Below are 15,009 nucleotides of genomic sequence, written 5' to 3'. Positions count from 1 at the left end.
GCAGACACCGCTGCGCAAGCCTCACTCCGAAATCGAGTCGTAAGTATTGGCGATAAAGTTCAAAGTTGTTTAACCTTAAGTAGTATTTTTGTAGTAGTATTTAAATGTTTACGTTATTAGTATCGATGCGTAACTGCATCACACACAATACAGGTATGGATAAAAATCGTGAAATGAACAAAAATTCTACGTCCAAACTGTTGAGGTATCTTGATTAATTTCTTTAGGTATAAATATTTTACCATATATGTTGTTCCCGTAAAAGGAGCGCTGACGCTTCCAACCTGTATATTACCAAAAAAAATCCGAGAAAATCTTTTTGATAATTATTAATGAAAAATATTAATTATCATTTTGTTTATATGTTCCTGGCTATTTTAATTTTTCTTTTTTTTTTTTTTATATGGAATAGGCTTGCGTTTGACCGCATCAAGTCTGGTGAGCGTTGATGCGGTCTACGGTGGTGCACGCTTGCCTAGAAGATACCTATTCACCCTTTCTTTGAAAACCCCCACATTGTATGTCACAGGAAATACAGATGCCGGCATCATAAAAAGCAAATATGTGACAAAAAATGTTTAAGAATTATCGAGACAGTCGTGGCGCAGCAGCACAAGGGTGTGACTGTAACGCGACAGTTGTGGATTCGATCCCCACTCGAGCAAATGAAATATTTATTCACATTTATATTTTCATTTCTTCGCTCTGGTGTTGAGGCAAAGAGCGGCGTTGTGTTCCGCCACTCAACACACAAGGCCGCCAGAATCCGGCGGAAAGTGGGGAACGGAGTGTCTTAACCCTAGGTTCCCTCTGCCTACCCTGCTGTGTGCGGGCTACAGCGTGACGCTGATTTGATTTCTTAATTATTTAAGAATTAATTCAGGACCGAAATTTAAACGGAACGACAATATGAATATTGTCATTGTTTCTCATATAAAAATATTTTCGACAAGTTGAGATCGGACTAAGAACGAACTGTGACTGGCACTTTAGTATGCATCCACCTATATAATAATTATTTTAACACATTATATTTATCACTATTCTTTGTTATTACTGCACTCGTATTTAATAGGTTAACATTATTATATTGGCACAAAATATTTCCATATAGGGTGGAAGCGTCAGCACCACTTTAAATGAAACCACAATTTTATATATATCTGTAAAAGCCCAATACAATTTAAAATTTCTTATTTTTCAAGAATGGAAAAGTTTTTTTTGCAAACAAAATAAATAAAAAATATATCATTGTAAAATAAAACGCCATTTGTTAAGAATGACGGACGCAGACATAAACCTTTTAATAAAAACACCCGAAACCGGAGAGTAATAACAATAATAGAAATATTATCTCACTTGTTTGTTTTTTTTAGAGTACACGTGAAAAATTAAAAAATATTTATGAATTAACAATGTTAAATAAATAAAAGGTATACTTTACCGTAACAATCAATGATCGATTTAATTTAAAAAATCCAATAGGCGTATAAGTTGGCTTGTGTAATAAGAGCTGTTTGTACATACTATCCAGAATGAACGGGCAGTGCTTCCCTAGATCAGAGGCTTTGAGTATCGCTTTGCTTGTTAAAACCTTTATCGAATCCACCTAAACAATATAAATTTTATTTTAGTTTAACACTATATGTACCCCGCGGCGCGACTCATCTCTGGTTATAGCAATTATATTGTTTACAAAATTTCATGCCTTTTTCATCTAGCTTAGCTCGGTAGATAGATAACCCATCCAATTTTTTCCAACATTATCTTATTTATGGTAAAAGTTTTTTACATATGTTCATAATCATTCCCTAGAGTGGAGATGAAACTACAATCATTGTGCTTGAAAACAAACACTGGGTCTAATATTTATAAAAATACTAAACTAAAGTGCTCGAGATGGGTAAGAGATGATAATTCCAGCTCTTGAGCCTCTTAAGTCTTAACTAATGTAAAAGCTATTATTTTACATTAAATATTTAAATGCAAAAAAATATAAAATCTTGATGATGTTTGGTAAATAAATATTACAAACAAGATCTCACCTCTCTATTGAAAAGATCGAATATTTCTATAAACACCAGTACTCTGATCGCATACAGGCAGCACCACGACAATTGTATGAACACAAAATTATTATTACAAAAAACTTACAATTAATTATTATTAATTGTAAGTTTTTTGAGTAGTTCATATACTTATACTTAATATATGGGTATATTTGTTATTTTTAAGGTTCCTTCCTTTCCTTTAAAGGAAAAAAAGGAACCTTTATAAGATCACTTTGTTTATCCTGCCTATATCTTTGCTTTTGTATATCTATTGCCTTTATCCAAGGAACGCTTGGAAATATCGACCCCATGATTACCGGACAAAAACGTACATATTTCTACATTTACTTTAATAAAAGATATGCCTTTTTGCTATATAACAAAAAACGCGTATTTCGACGATATACAGGGAATCAAAATTAATAGGATACTTCCAGTAAACCTAGAATTATGAAATTTGGCAGTTAGCAAAAGGTAGTAGTACTAACTAGTTCAAGAAAAAATCTGAAAACTATACATTTGTGGGTAAATCCTAAAAAATAATAGCCTTGATAGGGGCAATTTGGTATTTAAGCCGCTGGTTCAACTGAGGTATCAGATAAAAGAGTGCGAAAGGGAGAGTCCTTTGAGCTTTGCTTACTAAACTTGAATTTCAGAAAAAGCGACACCTCCAATTTTTGTACAGAACCCTCGGTAGACAAGTCCGACCCGCGCTTGTCCGTTTTTATCTTCACGCATCTCCACTTTCACCAATTTTCGGAATTGTCTTGCTACTTTTTAACTTTCAGGACTTTGAAATGAAAATAATTTTAGCGATTATAATCATTCCCCGAGTCTCCGAATCTAAGTACGTATATAGAATTAAAAATATTATAATAAATGAATACTTAAAATAATAATTATTACCTGGGAAATCTGTAAACAATGCATTACCATAATATCCAGTAGTGATAATTGTTGACATAAAATTGACGAAAATTGTTACGGTGATAACGCCATCTAAACCATTCATATTAGAAATAACATCACATACAGAGACGTATGCGCATCCTATAGGATTCATTTTCTCATTTATCAATTCTTTTTCTGTAAAATAAACTGGTTAAACTCGTGCACTGAGGGTTTCGTGTGAATTTCATGAATGATTCAATGGGAAGGATCCTATAGGTGATCAAATCATAGTGCGTGCGGCGAAATATGCGTACGGTAAGACCATTTGAGTTTTTTTTCATGATTTACCAGAAATTTGATATTTTTTAAATTACTTTTCTTGCTTTTCGCACTTTACATATGAATATAAGGTATTATTTTTAATTTGATGTGTTCCTGAAAAGTGTTCAGTTTCTTCTTTGGAAGTATGGAACCCTAATGTTCACTTTTAAAAATAATTTAAAGCAATTGTTATATGGAGCTTTTATTCTGCAATGTTGCGAAACTGTGGGATTTTAACACCTTCATCTATCTGTCATTGTAAGAAACTCTTTCAACGCTTCTTTGACTTAATTTTTCTGCCAAACATCGTTACATCTTAAAGGATCGCTAAGGAGAATTGGGTACCTACATAATAATAATAATAATAATAATAATAATAACTCTTTATTGTACACCCAAGAAAAGACACAAAAATACAATAACATTATATAAATGTACAAAAGGCGGCCTTATTGCTTAATAGCAATTTCTGCCAGGCAACCTTAAGGCAGAGGACATAGCAAATTAAGATAGGGGTAGGGTGCAAAAAAAATATAATTAAGGGTATAAAATAAATAAGAATATATTTACCATAAATAACACATACAAAGCATACATAAATAAATATAGCCGTATCAATATATATACATACAAATACAAACACATATACATATAAACTACATACATACATAGATAAAGATAAGAACTAAATGGTAAGAATAAAATGTGTAATGGCAGAGAGAAAAAAAAAAGAAAAAGAACCTAAGTCTTAAAGTGACATAAAGTGTAACTTTAAGCGACGCTTGAAGGTTAGAAATGTTTTGGCATTTCTGACCACTAAAGGAAGGGCGTTCCACAACCTACACGCTGTTACAGTAAATGAACTGCTGTAGAAGGAAGAAGTGTGAGAAGGTATTTTGAGGATAAGATTACGTCCAGAGCGAAGAGAGCGAGAATGTGTCTCGCCCAAAAACTCAAAACGTTCTTTAAGGTAAGGAGGGGAAATTGGATTGAACAGAATACAGTAAAGAAGATGAAGGATGTGAGTATTCCTGCGAAGGCGGATAGGGAGCCACTTGAGTTTTTTACGGAAATCAGAGATATGATCAAATTTGCGTAGGCCAAATATGAACCGAATAAATAAATTTTGAATACGCTCAAGTTTATTTAATTGCTCCTCTCTTAAGTCAAGATAGCAAGTGTCAGCATAATCAAGAATCGGTAGAAGGAGAGTATTTGCTAACGAAATCTTAGTAAGTATAGGAAGAAAATTACGCAAACGTCTAAGAGAACCTAAGGATGCAAATATCTTTCTGCTAACCTCACTTACCTGTGAATCCCAAGACATATTATTATCCAGAGTGATACCAAGATCTTTTACAGTTTTGCTGAATGGTATAATGTCACTATTAATAAGTACGGGTGGTAAAGTCGATACATCTATTTTTGAAATAAGTTTTGAACTACCAATTAAAATCAGTTGAGTTTTTTTTGAGTTAAGATGTAGACCAAATGACTTACTCCAAGAAGATATACTCTCCAAGCTATTGTTAATGTCCTTGATTGCGGTGGGTAAGTCCGATATATTAGCTTGATTGTATATCTGCAAATCGTCTGCATATAAATGGTAGAGAGAAGAAATAGTATCAGAAATAGTATTTATAAACATAGAAAATAGCAAAGGAGACAACACGCCACCCTGCGGAACACCAGCAACGACAGGAGTCCAATCAGAGTACGAATCTTGTATTCGCAAACGTTGCCGACGTCCGTACAGGTATTCACGAAGCCAGTTAATTGCATCAGGAGATATGTTAAGTGACTTTAAAGTAGCCAGCATGATATCAAAGTCAACGGAGCCAAAGGCATTGCTGAAGTCCAGCAACGCCAAGACTGTGACTTGTTGCCTATCCATGCCAGAACGAATGTCATCAGTAATTTTTACTAATGCCGTTGTCGTACTATGACCAGGTCGGAAACCGGATTGCAAAGGGTTCATAAGGTTACGTTGGTAAAGGAACTGAGTGAGTTGGGTCTGAATTAAGCGCTCAAGGACTTTGGATAGGAAAGGAAGAATAGAAATAGGACGGTAATCAGAGAAATCAACAGGATTAGGTTTTTTGGGTAAAGGAATTATTTGTGCATCTTTCCATATTGAAGGAAATTGCTTTGAGCATATAGAGTGATTAAATATACATGTAATTACAGGTAATAAGATATCGAGGATGAGACTGATCATTTTGCGACTAATGCCGTCAGCACCGACAGCATCAGATTTAGTGGCTAAAATTGTCTTCTTAACATCACTTTCTGCAAATAAACTAAAGAAAAAACTAGGAACACCTGGAGTGGATAAAGCATTAAGATGGTTAATAGTAGATAATTTTGTTGCGTTATTAATAACACAGGAAGAAGAGAAATGTCTATTAAGTTCATTTAAATTGATATTCTTGGGATTTATAAATTGTTTCGCTTTCCCAACTCCGATAGATTTTAAAAAATTCCAAACTTTATATGAGTCTTTTTCCTCTATTACAGATTTGTGTATATGGCGTCGTTGGTTATCTCTACACATCATATTACAGCGATTGCGAGCTTTATTGTAATTTTGCCGATTGGTATCATTAGGATTTTCTTTAAATTTCATTTTAGCAGTATTCTTTTTATGTTGCAGCTTTTTAATTTTGTCTGTTAGCCAAGGAGCAGGATAATGTTTTATTCGTACGGGACGCAATGGAGCATGATGATCATATAATTTTAATATGTGCGAATTGAAAAGAGCCAGCTGATCATCAGCTTCAGTACAGATTAGTACACTCGACCAATCGATTGCAGCCGCGTCCTCACGCAAGCAATTTAAATCAATACCACCAAAATTACGTTGCAGAAGGATTCTTGATTTAGCTTTAGGGGGCCTAATTTTATAAGATAAATATATGAGATCATGGTAAGAGAATGCTAAGGCAGGATATTGGCCATGTTTTTCAACATGGTCAATAGAAGAAACAATCATAAGATCAAGTAATGAGGGAACGCAGTTAGGGAAGTTATGAGTAGCGGATAGGGGGAGTAGATGTAAGTTAGCACCATCAACTATAGATTTTAAGCGGGACGAACGGTGATTTTTCTTCAACATACAAGTATTAAAGTCGCCCATTATAATAGTGTGATCGTAGGAAGGTTTATAGTTTTCTAGCAGGGTTTCAAATGATAAAAAGTAATCGACCGTAAGGTTAGGGTTATAGTAAACACCAAGAAGAATCTTAGTATGAGTAAAGGAGACTTCAATAAGGAGATGTTCTGGACCAGAGCTTGGGTCACTTTTGGAAAAGTCTACTAAGCTATAAGGAATGTGTGTGCGTAGATAAATGGCAACGCCACCTCCTACTCGACCTATACGATCGTTACGGATCAAATGAAACCCGGGTAGTAAATAAGAAGCCGAAGGGAGGCATGGTTTTAACCATGTCTCTGATACTAGAATAGCATGTACATTATTATTGTTGAAAGAAGATAAGAAATCTGGGAAGTGTGCAGGAATACTTTGCGAGTTCAAATGAATAATGTTAAAATTTTTCAGTACGTCTGAGAAATTTGAATCTAATGTTTCACTTAGCGTGGGGATACTTAGAAAGCTGTCATTACTGCTCAATCCATCAGAAATAGCCGAAAAGGAAAGGAAAGAATCATTGGAAGTATTAATGTTGATTGCCATTATAAGTATGAGGGAAATATATAAATAATAAATAAGTTATATAAAATAAATAAATAAATATAAATAAATAATAAATAACAAAATATGAATAAAAATAAAATAAGATAAAAATAATAATAATTAAAAAAAAAATACAAATGTAAAAAGTATAACGATAACCCGTTTTAGCTTCTAAATTTGCTAAACCACCCGCTAGTTGGAAAGAGAAACCAAGAAAGAAAAATAAAAACAAAACAAATAAAAAAAGTAAAAATTAAATAAAAACAATATAAACATTTCCATGTGTACCATGAACACAAAGAAATATGATTAGTAAGAACAAAACTTATATATAAAAAAAATACTTAATAAATAATTTAAAAATAAATAAATAAAAATAATGTATGACGGAAAAAAAAACAAGCACATATATAAATTAATGACAATTACAAAAGAAGAAATAAAATAAAAAAATAAACACTAATGAGAAAATTCTTTAACCAATAAATAAAATATGAGACAACAGCCAGCTGTATAATGCTATGGTAGCCTATTATATTCTGTCATACATTATTAATACTTTCTTAAGCGTTACATGTTACTTTAAACAATGACAGATCTTAATGCAGTGTAACAAAACATTTGATATAAGAAATACAAGAAATAAGTATAAAGTACAAAAATTAAGTAACAGAAAGAGAAAAAAGAAAAAAAAAATAGAAAAACAGAGACTCAAATCATAATAAACTTAGATAATCTTTTATAACTAGGCACATGTAACTTAAAATATAAAAAAAAGGAACAGTGAAAATACAACAAAAAATAAATAAAATAATATAACAGTTATAATCAGTAAACAGTTACTTCTTCACCACTCGCTTACATCTTTGGACTGCTATTTTATTATTGGGGCACATTGGAGCAGCAACAGTGTCCGGCACTACTGGTGGAGGTGGTGGAGGTGACCTTGACGGAGCGACGGGTATGCTTTGAAGTTCAGAGATGCACTCAACTCGATAACGCAATCCATTGGGGGCAATTACGTTGATGGAACCATCCCGCGTCCAGCACTTCCCTACACCAAAACGTTGTCTTGCTAGCATGAATACGTCGTGACGGTTTTTTGTCAGGAATTCAGAAACAGTGATACCTGAACCTTTCAGTTTAGTTTTCGAAAGCCAGACACTATGGCGCACATGCGCATTAGAGAATTTAACTACTATTGGTCTGGGTTTATTTCCAAGCGCACGACCCAACCGATACGCGGTTTTAATGTTTGAAGGGGCAAAATCGGCCACGTCCAGGTTTTTCACTACTAAATTAGTAACGAGGCTGTCAATCATTTCAGTTTTTTTTTCTTCGACTCCATGGAAGAGGAGCATTTTGCTTCTTCTAGACATCTCGATACGGTCAACATTCCGCGCCAAGACTTCCACCTGTTTTTGCAACGTAGTCAGTGCAGTGTGGATAAATTTTTTGAAGGAATTAAAATCAGTTGCCAACGATGTAATTGTGGTTGAAGAAGGAGATTTGTTCAAATCTTGTTGGAACTCGTGCATTCTAGCGTCAAACATCTCAGTCATGGCAGTAATAGACTCCTTGAGTGCGTCCATTGTATGCCGAGACTTTGTTAAAAGGAAACAATAATTCACAGGGAATTTATAGTAGGATAACACTAGCGGTAGGTTTATTTACTTCACAAGCACATAAGTCACATTAAAATATTCGTAAATATAATAAAAAACAATAATGAATGAAGAGCTCGAAAATCTGATGTTGACTTATTCACACCTACCCTCGAAAAAAACTTTTATAATTACATTTAAAAATAATATTTACCTGACTTATCCAAGGAAAGTACTCCATTCAATTTATATTTCATCAGTTTCAATACTGAGTGTACTTCTAGCAGTGAAAATATAATTTGCAATTGTAGACTAATTACTATTTGGTATTCTGTATAAAATATTCCATATGCTGTCACTATAAGTCCTAAAACGATTATAAGAACAATAACAATACAAAAAACCAATCAAGTACAAGCCAGCCTCACCCACCAAGGGGTTCCGTGTCAATTTATGATTGTAGAAAAGTAGATCAACGGTAAGTACATACAACTTATAAAAATTGACAAACGTTGTGCACCCACTTTAAAGGGTCTATCTACCTATGAGAAAAGAAGAAACAAAACATCTTACTAAAGTATTACTTTCATACTCACTCTCCTTTGGATAATCGATCACATCGAAGTAGGCTTGTGTTACTAGGTACATGAAAATTTAAAATAAATAGATTATCCCCATTATCAGTTGTATTGTGTTGCGAGACATCTTTTCATCACTGTCTTTGTTCATGTCTGCTTTTACCTATATTTCAGTAGAAAGTAGTGTTTTTATTTTATTTACATTAAAATATAAAAATATACAAACGGCAGCTTCACACTGTGCATCAGTGGTAGCAAAGAGAAATTAATGTTAGTCATTTCGACATTTGCTTGCGACATTTGCAATGCGAGTGTGATACAAAATGAAACTAAAGAGAATTAAGTAAACATTAAAAAACCTTATCAAAAAGTATTAAATTTCTTATCAAATTTTCCATTCTATGGACCCCATTATAAACGCCAATTCCAGTAGATAGCATAGCTGTAATAACATCAGATATAAAGAGGTTAAAGCTCGTTAACGTTTTAGTTTTAATCGCTCTCTTTTGGAAGTCCATGAAAAGACCCACTAACTTTGTAATATCTGTAATACAATAAATTATGTTATCTAATGCATTCCATTGACTTGACGCCGTTGTGGCGTTCGTACTGCTTCTGACTGTAGAGCCTAGAAACTTAGTGTTAAGACACTCTGATTTTAACTAAGATGCTTCCATTCTTCCACTTTTCGCCGAATTCTTGACGTATTGCGTGTTGAATGGCGGAACTCAATGCCGCGCTTAGCCTCGTTACTAGAGCAAGGAAGTGAAATACAACCGTTGCGTTTATAGCCACCTGCCTGTGATCCAGCGCCACGACCACCTATACAGTTATATGAAGTACGTAAAAAAATGATTTACTATGAACTTAATTCACTTTCGCTCAAACACATAGATCCCTTACACACACACGCACACACACACACACACACACACACACACACGACAACACTCACATTTCATACAAAACGGAGCAGCAACAATACATGAATGCTCTTATCTTTTCATTTCATTGACTTAGAAACAAAATTTTTTTGTGGTCCAAGTTACCGTAAACCTGAATATTTGATATAAATTTCACTTCACACATGACATCTTCACCTGTATTTCGTGTGACGCACACACACGTGTGCGACGTTGCCGCTTTGACAGGTAAGTGTGTTTATGTTATACTTTACAAATGGCGTTTTATTTTAAAACTATACTTTTATTATTTCTTTTGTTTGAAAAAAATACTTTTTCATTTTTGGGATTTTTTTTTTTCTGAATTATATTAAGCTTTAATAGAATAGTTAAAACTGTGGTTTCATTTAACGTGGTGCTGACACTTCCACCTGGTATTTTTTTTCGATCACCATGTCTAGCAATAAAAATCTAATCAAAATCCGTTGCGTAATTTAGTTAATTGCTAGCGCCTACAACACTTTAAAGAGAATTTGTTTTATGCCATGATACTGAAATATATATATAGAAGAACATAAACCACGATCTGTGTATGGTTAGGCACTTCTAAGCTACGCTAGGTTAATTACAGTATTTATACTTAATTTTTATAAAAACTTACTAAATAATGTTATTAAAATATAACTGTAAATGGCCCATTTTCGTGGTATAGATATTTTATAGCCATCTCGTGCACGTTGGAAGTTGAGAGGCGCTATTCCCGCGACACGAGAAATTCGGAGCACAGCCGCCAATGGTGATCGTACTACACATGTTTCGTTCCTCATTGCACAGCTTACAACCTAAAAATTAAAAAATATATATATTTTGTACGTGTTCTGATATTTTCCTTCTCTTAGGTAGCTTTTTATGATGATCAAAATTCGGAATTTATTAAATTTCAAATCAATAAAAATATTTCCATCATGCATACAGAACTAATCGCCATTTGTGAAGCACTATCGTATATTTCGTCAGTAAATCATACCAAATTTGTCATTTTTTCTGACTCCAAGAGTTCTCTTCAACACATTGCTCGATGTACTTCTAATCCTAAAGGTATTTCCGTAGCATTTAAAATTAAAATTAATTCATAGGTATGATCAGCAGAATAAATTAGTAGTCTTACAATAGATCCCTTCACACGTTCATATTTTAGGTAATAAAATTACTGATACACTAGCCAAAGAGGGAATTACGGATGGTGTTCCAATGACTATCGAACCGGTATTTTCTGATTGTGTTTATTTAATTAGGAATTTGTGTTACTCGTTTTGGAAGGAATATTTCGACCAACGAACTAACTAAGGGTATTTGGTACTTCTTTTGGTAACTATTCGAGCAGAACCTTCAATAAAATCGTGGATTGACTCTGTTTGCCTAAATACAGAAGATTGTTTAAGACTTAGGTCGGGACACATTCCATCAAACAAATTCGCACTTCTAATGAAAAAAATTGATTCTCCTAATTGTTGTACATGCAACACCATAGATGACGTATATCATGTTACGATGGAATGTGTCCAGAATGAGCCTCTGAGACATCGGTTAATTTGCAGAGATTTCTACAATGATATAGGAGCATGTAACAGCGCTTTAGCAATACCAGACTCTGTGTTAGGAAAAAAAATATTGTATATAGTTCAGAATAAAAATAATTGATTATAACTAATATTAATTAGAATGTTAACCAAACAGGGCGGCATGGTCGTTGTCACGACAAAGCTCTTAAATAAAAAGAAAAAAATAAATAAAAAATAATGCATTAGCTGAAAGTGTTGATGGCACCTTCTCGTAGTTACCTGCGCCAATTTACTTTACCCCAAGATTGGGGTAAGTGGAACAAAATTTACAGAAGAATTTTAATTGATGTCTGTCTCATCTTCTGAATCTGGTCCATAAATAGAAATATTAAGATCCGCAATGGATACCAAAGATGGCGTGAGGGAAGAAGAATAGTATGTAGAATTATTCTTCTTCCCTCACGCTATCTTTGGGTCGCCATCCAGTTCACTTTCCGGATCAGACTGGTCGCTTGCGTCAGATGGAGCATGCAACTTTGGTACCAATGCTAATATTCTTTGACCACAAGAATGCTGTTAACAAGCGCAAAAAAAAAATGAATAAGCGAAACCCATACCAAAGAGTTAAATAGCCTTAAATAAGTATAAATAAATATTTAGTATTAATAAGTATAAATAATAATTAGGTAAAATATTAGTAATCATCCCAATACATGTATAGCCTGCAATAATTTTGACAATGTTCGTTGTGGCGGACAAATCATTCACACATTAAATATTTATGAAATTGATTTTGTTCGCTGTGGCGGACAAACAATATTTTTTGTAAAAAAGTCACCAAAACTATATAAAATTACAAGATCTATAAGTGATTAAATAAAATACAATATTACAAAGTTATTTTAGTAAACAAACGTGCTCAGTTATTAGTAAAACCTTTGAAAAAAATTATAAATACCATGAGTGAAATGGACGGCTTGTGTTTTGTCGATATTTTGTCACAAAGCGACAGTATATAGTGTTGCCAAGTTTAATTTTTTATACAGTGTTGCCAAGTTTTTTTTATTTTTTAACATAATAAAAATATTTTTTCAAGTTTTTATTAGATATTTATGCCGTATAAAAGTTTTTATAAATTCGCCAGATTTTATTTATATGATTATACGCTGTAGCGACTTGACTTAGCCAAATTAAGGGTTAAATAAGAATTTAATATATTTGAAAAAGATGCTTGCAAAAGTGTGCCCAAAGTTAATTTTAGTAATAGGCTCCAAATCCCTATTGTTGGACTGGGCACTTACCCTGTAAGTTTAATATTTTTCGTTTTAATACTTTTATGATTCTTAAGGATCTTTTAATATATTTTAAACCTTTTCTATGTTTATATACACTTTATGATTTGTTTCTTATCAATTAAGAAATTACCTGGATTCCTGATATCGAACAAAAAGTTATAGCTGGGTAACTTTTATTTGAGGGTAAAACTCGATTATTTTTTTGTAGCTATCAATATCTGGAATCCAAGTAATTTTTAGATATGGATGACGGATAGGACCTATTGACCTATTGAAGAAAAAAAATACAGGTAAGTTTTATTTGATGAAACTCCTTATTTTAAAATTATAGCGAAAATGTGAGCCATGGTAATTTCGTCAAGCTGTGGAACGGGGTATTGAAGCCAGCTACAGGCATAAATTCAAATTCAAATTCAAAATATTCTTTATTCAAATAGGCAATTATTATAAGCACTTTTGAATCGTCGAATGAACATATGAACAAAAAGCTACCACCGGTTCGGAAGGCAGTTCTGCTGAGAAGAGCCGGCAAGAAACTCAACAGTTGCTCTTTTCAAAATCAATGGTACAATCACAATCTGTTACATTAGCTGGATTACTTTCAATAGACATTAATTCCATACATACTTGCCTCTAAATATTCTTGAACAGTGTAATACGCTTTACTTGTTAGAATTTTTTTACAGATATTTTATATTTTTTAGATACAACAGACAAACACAGCTACTACGTATAAAAATGAGAAAGAAGTCGTAGAGGAAATTGCAAATAAAATAAAAGAAGGTTTAGTTAAAAAAGAAGATTTATTTATAACAACCAAGGTACTTAACGCATATTTTAATAAATCCTATCTTTTGATTATAAAGATTTACAAATGCAAAGAAAAACATAAAGACATGATAAGAGAGACATGATGAAGTATCAACGACGGAAACAGATAATTTAACAATTAACTTAATGGTCTATGCAAATGTTTTTTATTATACTTCGTAGCAAGTTCGTAGCATTTAAAATATTCCTAATATTTTGTAACGATATTTTTTATATAATATGTTTGTATATAATATAATTTAAAATGTCTCACAATATAATAGTGGTAATTCAATTATTTATCGGCCTAAAGTTGAATGTCATTAATTAGTACAGTTCCAGTGGACTAGAGTTAGAAATATATGGGGAGACTACGAAGTGAAATCCCTTGACTTTGAATTATTGTAAACTGTCTATAATAAGTGTAATATCCTACTACGAGGTGAAATCCCTTATCTTTGAATTATTGTAAACTCTCTATAATAAGTGTAATATCCATTGTATGTAGTATTAATTAACAAGTATTAAAGTAAATGTAATAAGTGTTCATTAAGTGTTAAGCGAACTCGCTTGTGTAGTGTAACAAAGCTAATTTATTATTTGGACTATATCTTCTTCTCCTCGTTCTCCCATAATACCATCACAGAGCCATTTCTGATGCGGATCTATATGAGGTTCCGATATATTTTTGAATATTGATGTCATTTATATACTTATTCTCCTAAACAACAGAAATTAAAGTGACTTACTGTAGTTACTGTTATTCTGTAGCCTACCTTGCTACATGTTTTAAAGATCGTGTAAACATAATTAAAAAAAGTAACAAAAGGTGTTGTTCCTTTGGTCAGTTTGTCTATTTAACATAAATGAACTAATGAAATGTATTGTTATAGAACTGATCGAGAATTGTCACGTATGTCACCATACCACCTAAAATCTGAAACAATGTGGTGCGAATTAGATACTATATGGTTTTTTAACACAAAATAAAATACTTAAAACTTAAATGTTTATGGCGTATATGGCCATAAAATATCTACAAACATTTAAAATTTTATTTTTTATTGTTATAATCAGTTTCACGCAGTAACTAGGAACCTAGTGTTAAGAAACTCCGTTCCCTACTTTCTGCAGAATGCTGGAGCCATAGCGTGTAAAAATAAAACCCGACTGCAAAAAAACTAAAAAGAGAAAAGAAGCCCAACAGTTAATTACAGTTGACATTCAGGCCTCGTAAAAATGGTAATTCTAAAGTCCTTAAAAAAGTCACCCACGACGACGACGCTTTACCTCTGCTTAAA

At 32.9% G+C, this 15,009-nt stretch overlaps 1 protein-coding gene and 1 long non-coding RNA gene across 3 annotated transcripts; both read right to left on the bottom strand.

Annotated features, from left to right (window-relative positions):
• Positions 1-1,327: 1,327 nt before the first annotated feature.
• LOC146540346 (uncharacterized) lies at positions 1,328-12,145 on the bottom strand. 2 transcript variants are annotated; one of them, XR_014878920.1, is made up of 5 exons: positions 11,883-12,145; positions 9,499-10,883; positions 9,158-9,302; positions 8,776-8,928; positions 1,328-3,137 (listed from the first exon to the last, which is right to left on the bottom strand). It is a non-coding gene; the product is annotated as an uncharacterized LOC146540346 (long non-coding RNA). The 2 variants fall into 2 exon arrangements; XR_014878919.1 differs by having other exon boundaries at positions 8,776-9,302.
• On the bottom strand, positions 7,797-8,549 carry LOC146540347 (uncharacterized). Its single transcript, XM_085200439.1, has one exon. It carries the CDS (start codon positions 8,547-8,549, stop codon positions 7,797-7,799), a length of 753 nt encoding a protein of 250 aa, XP_085056565.1.
• Positions 12,146-15,009: the final 2,864 nt, after the last annotated feature.

This window comes from Heliconius melpomene, chromosome 2 (assembly GCF_056956725.1).
Source record: "Heliconius melpomene rosina isolate 202511_hmr_F chromosome 2, ASM5695672v1, whole genome shotgun sequence".
NCBI lineage: Eukaryota > Metazoa > Arthropoda > Insecta > Lepidoptera > Nymphalidae > Heliconius > Heliconius melpomene.
The sequence above is the reverse complement of the archived record's forward strand: the minus strand, read 5'-3'. Positions and strand labels throughout refer to the sequence as shown.

Excerpts from the sequence above, each read along its gene's own strand:
- LOC146540347 (XM_085200439.1), bottom strand. The coding sequence starts at position 8,549 with ATGGACGCACTCAAGGAGTCTATTACTGCCATGACTGAGATGTTTGAC.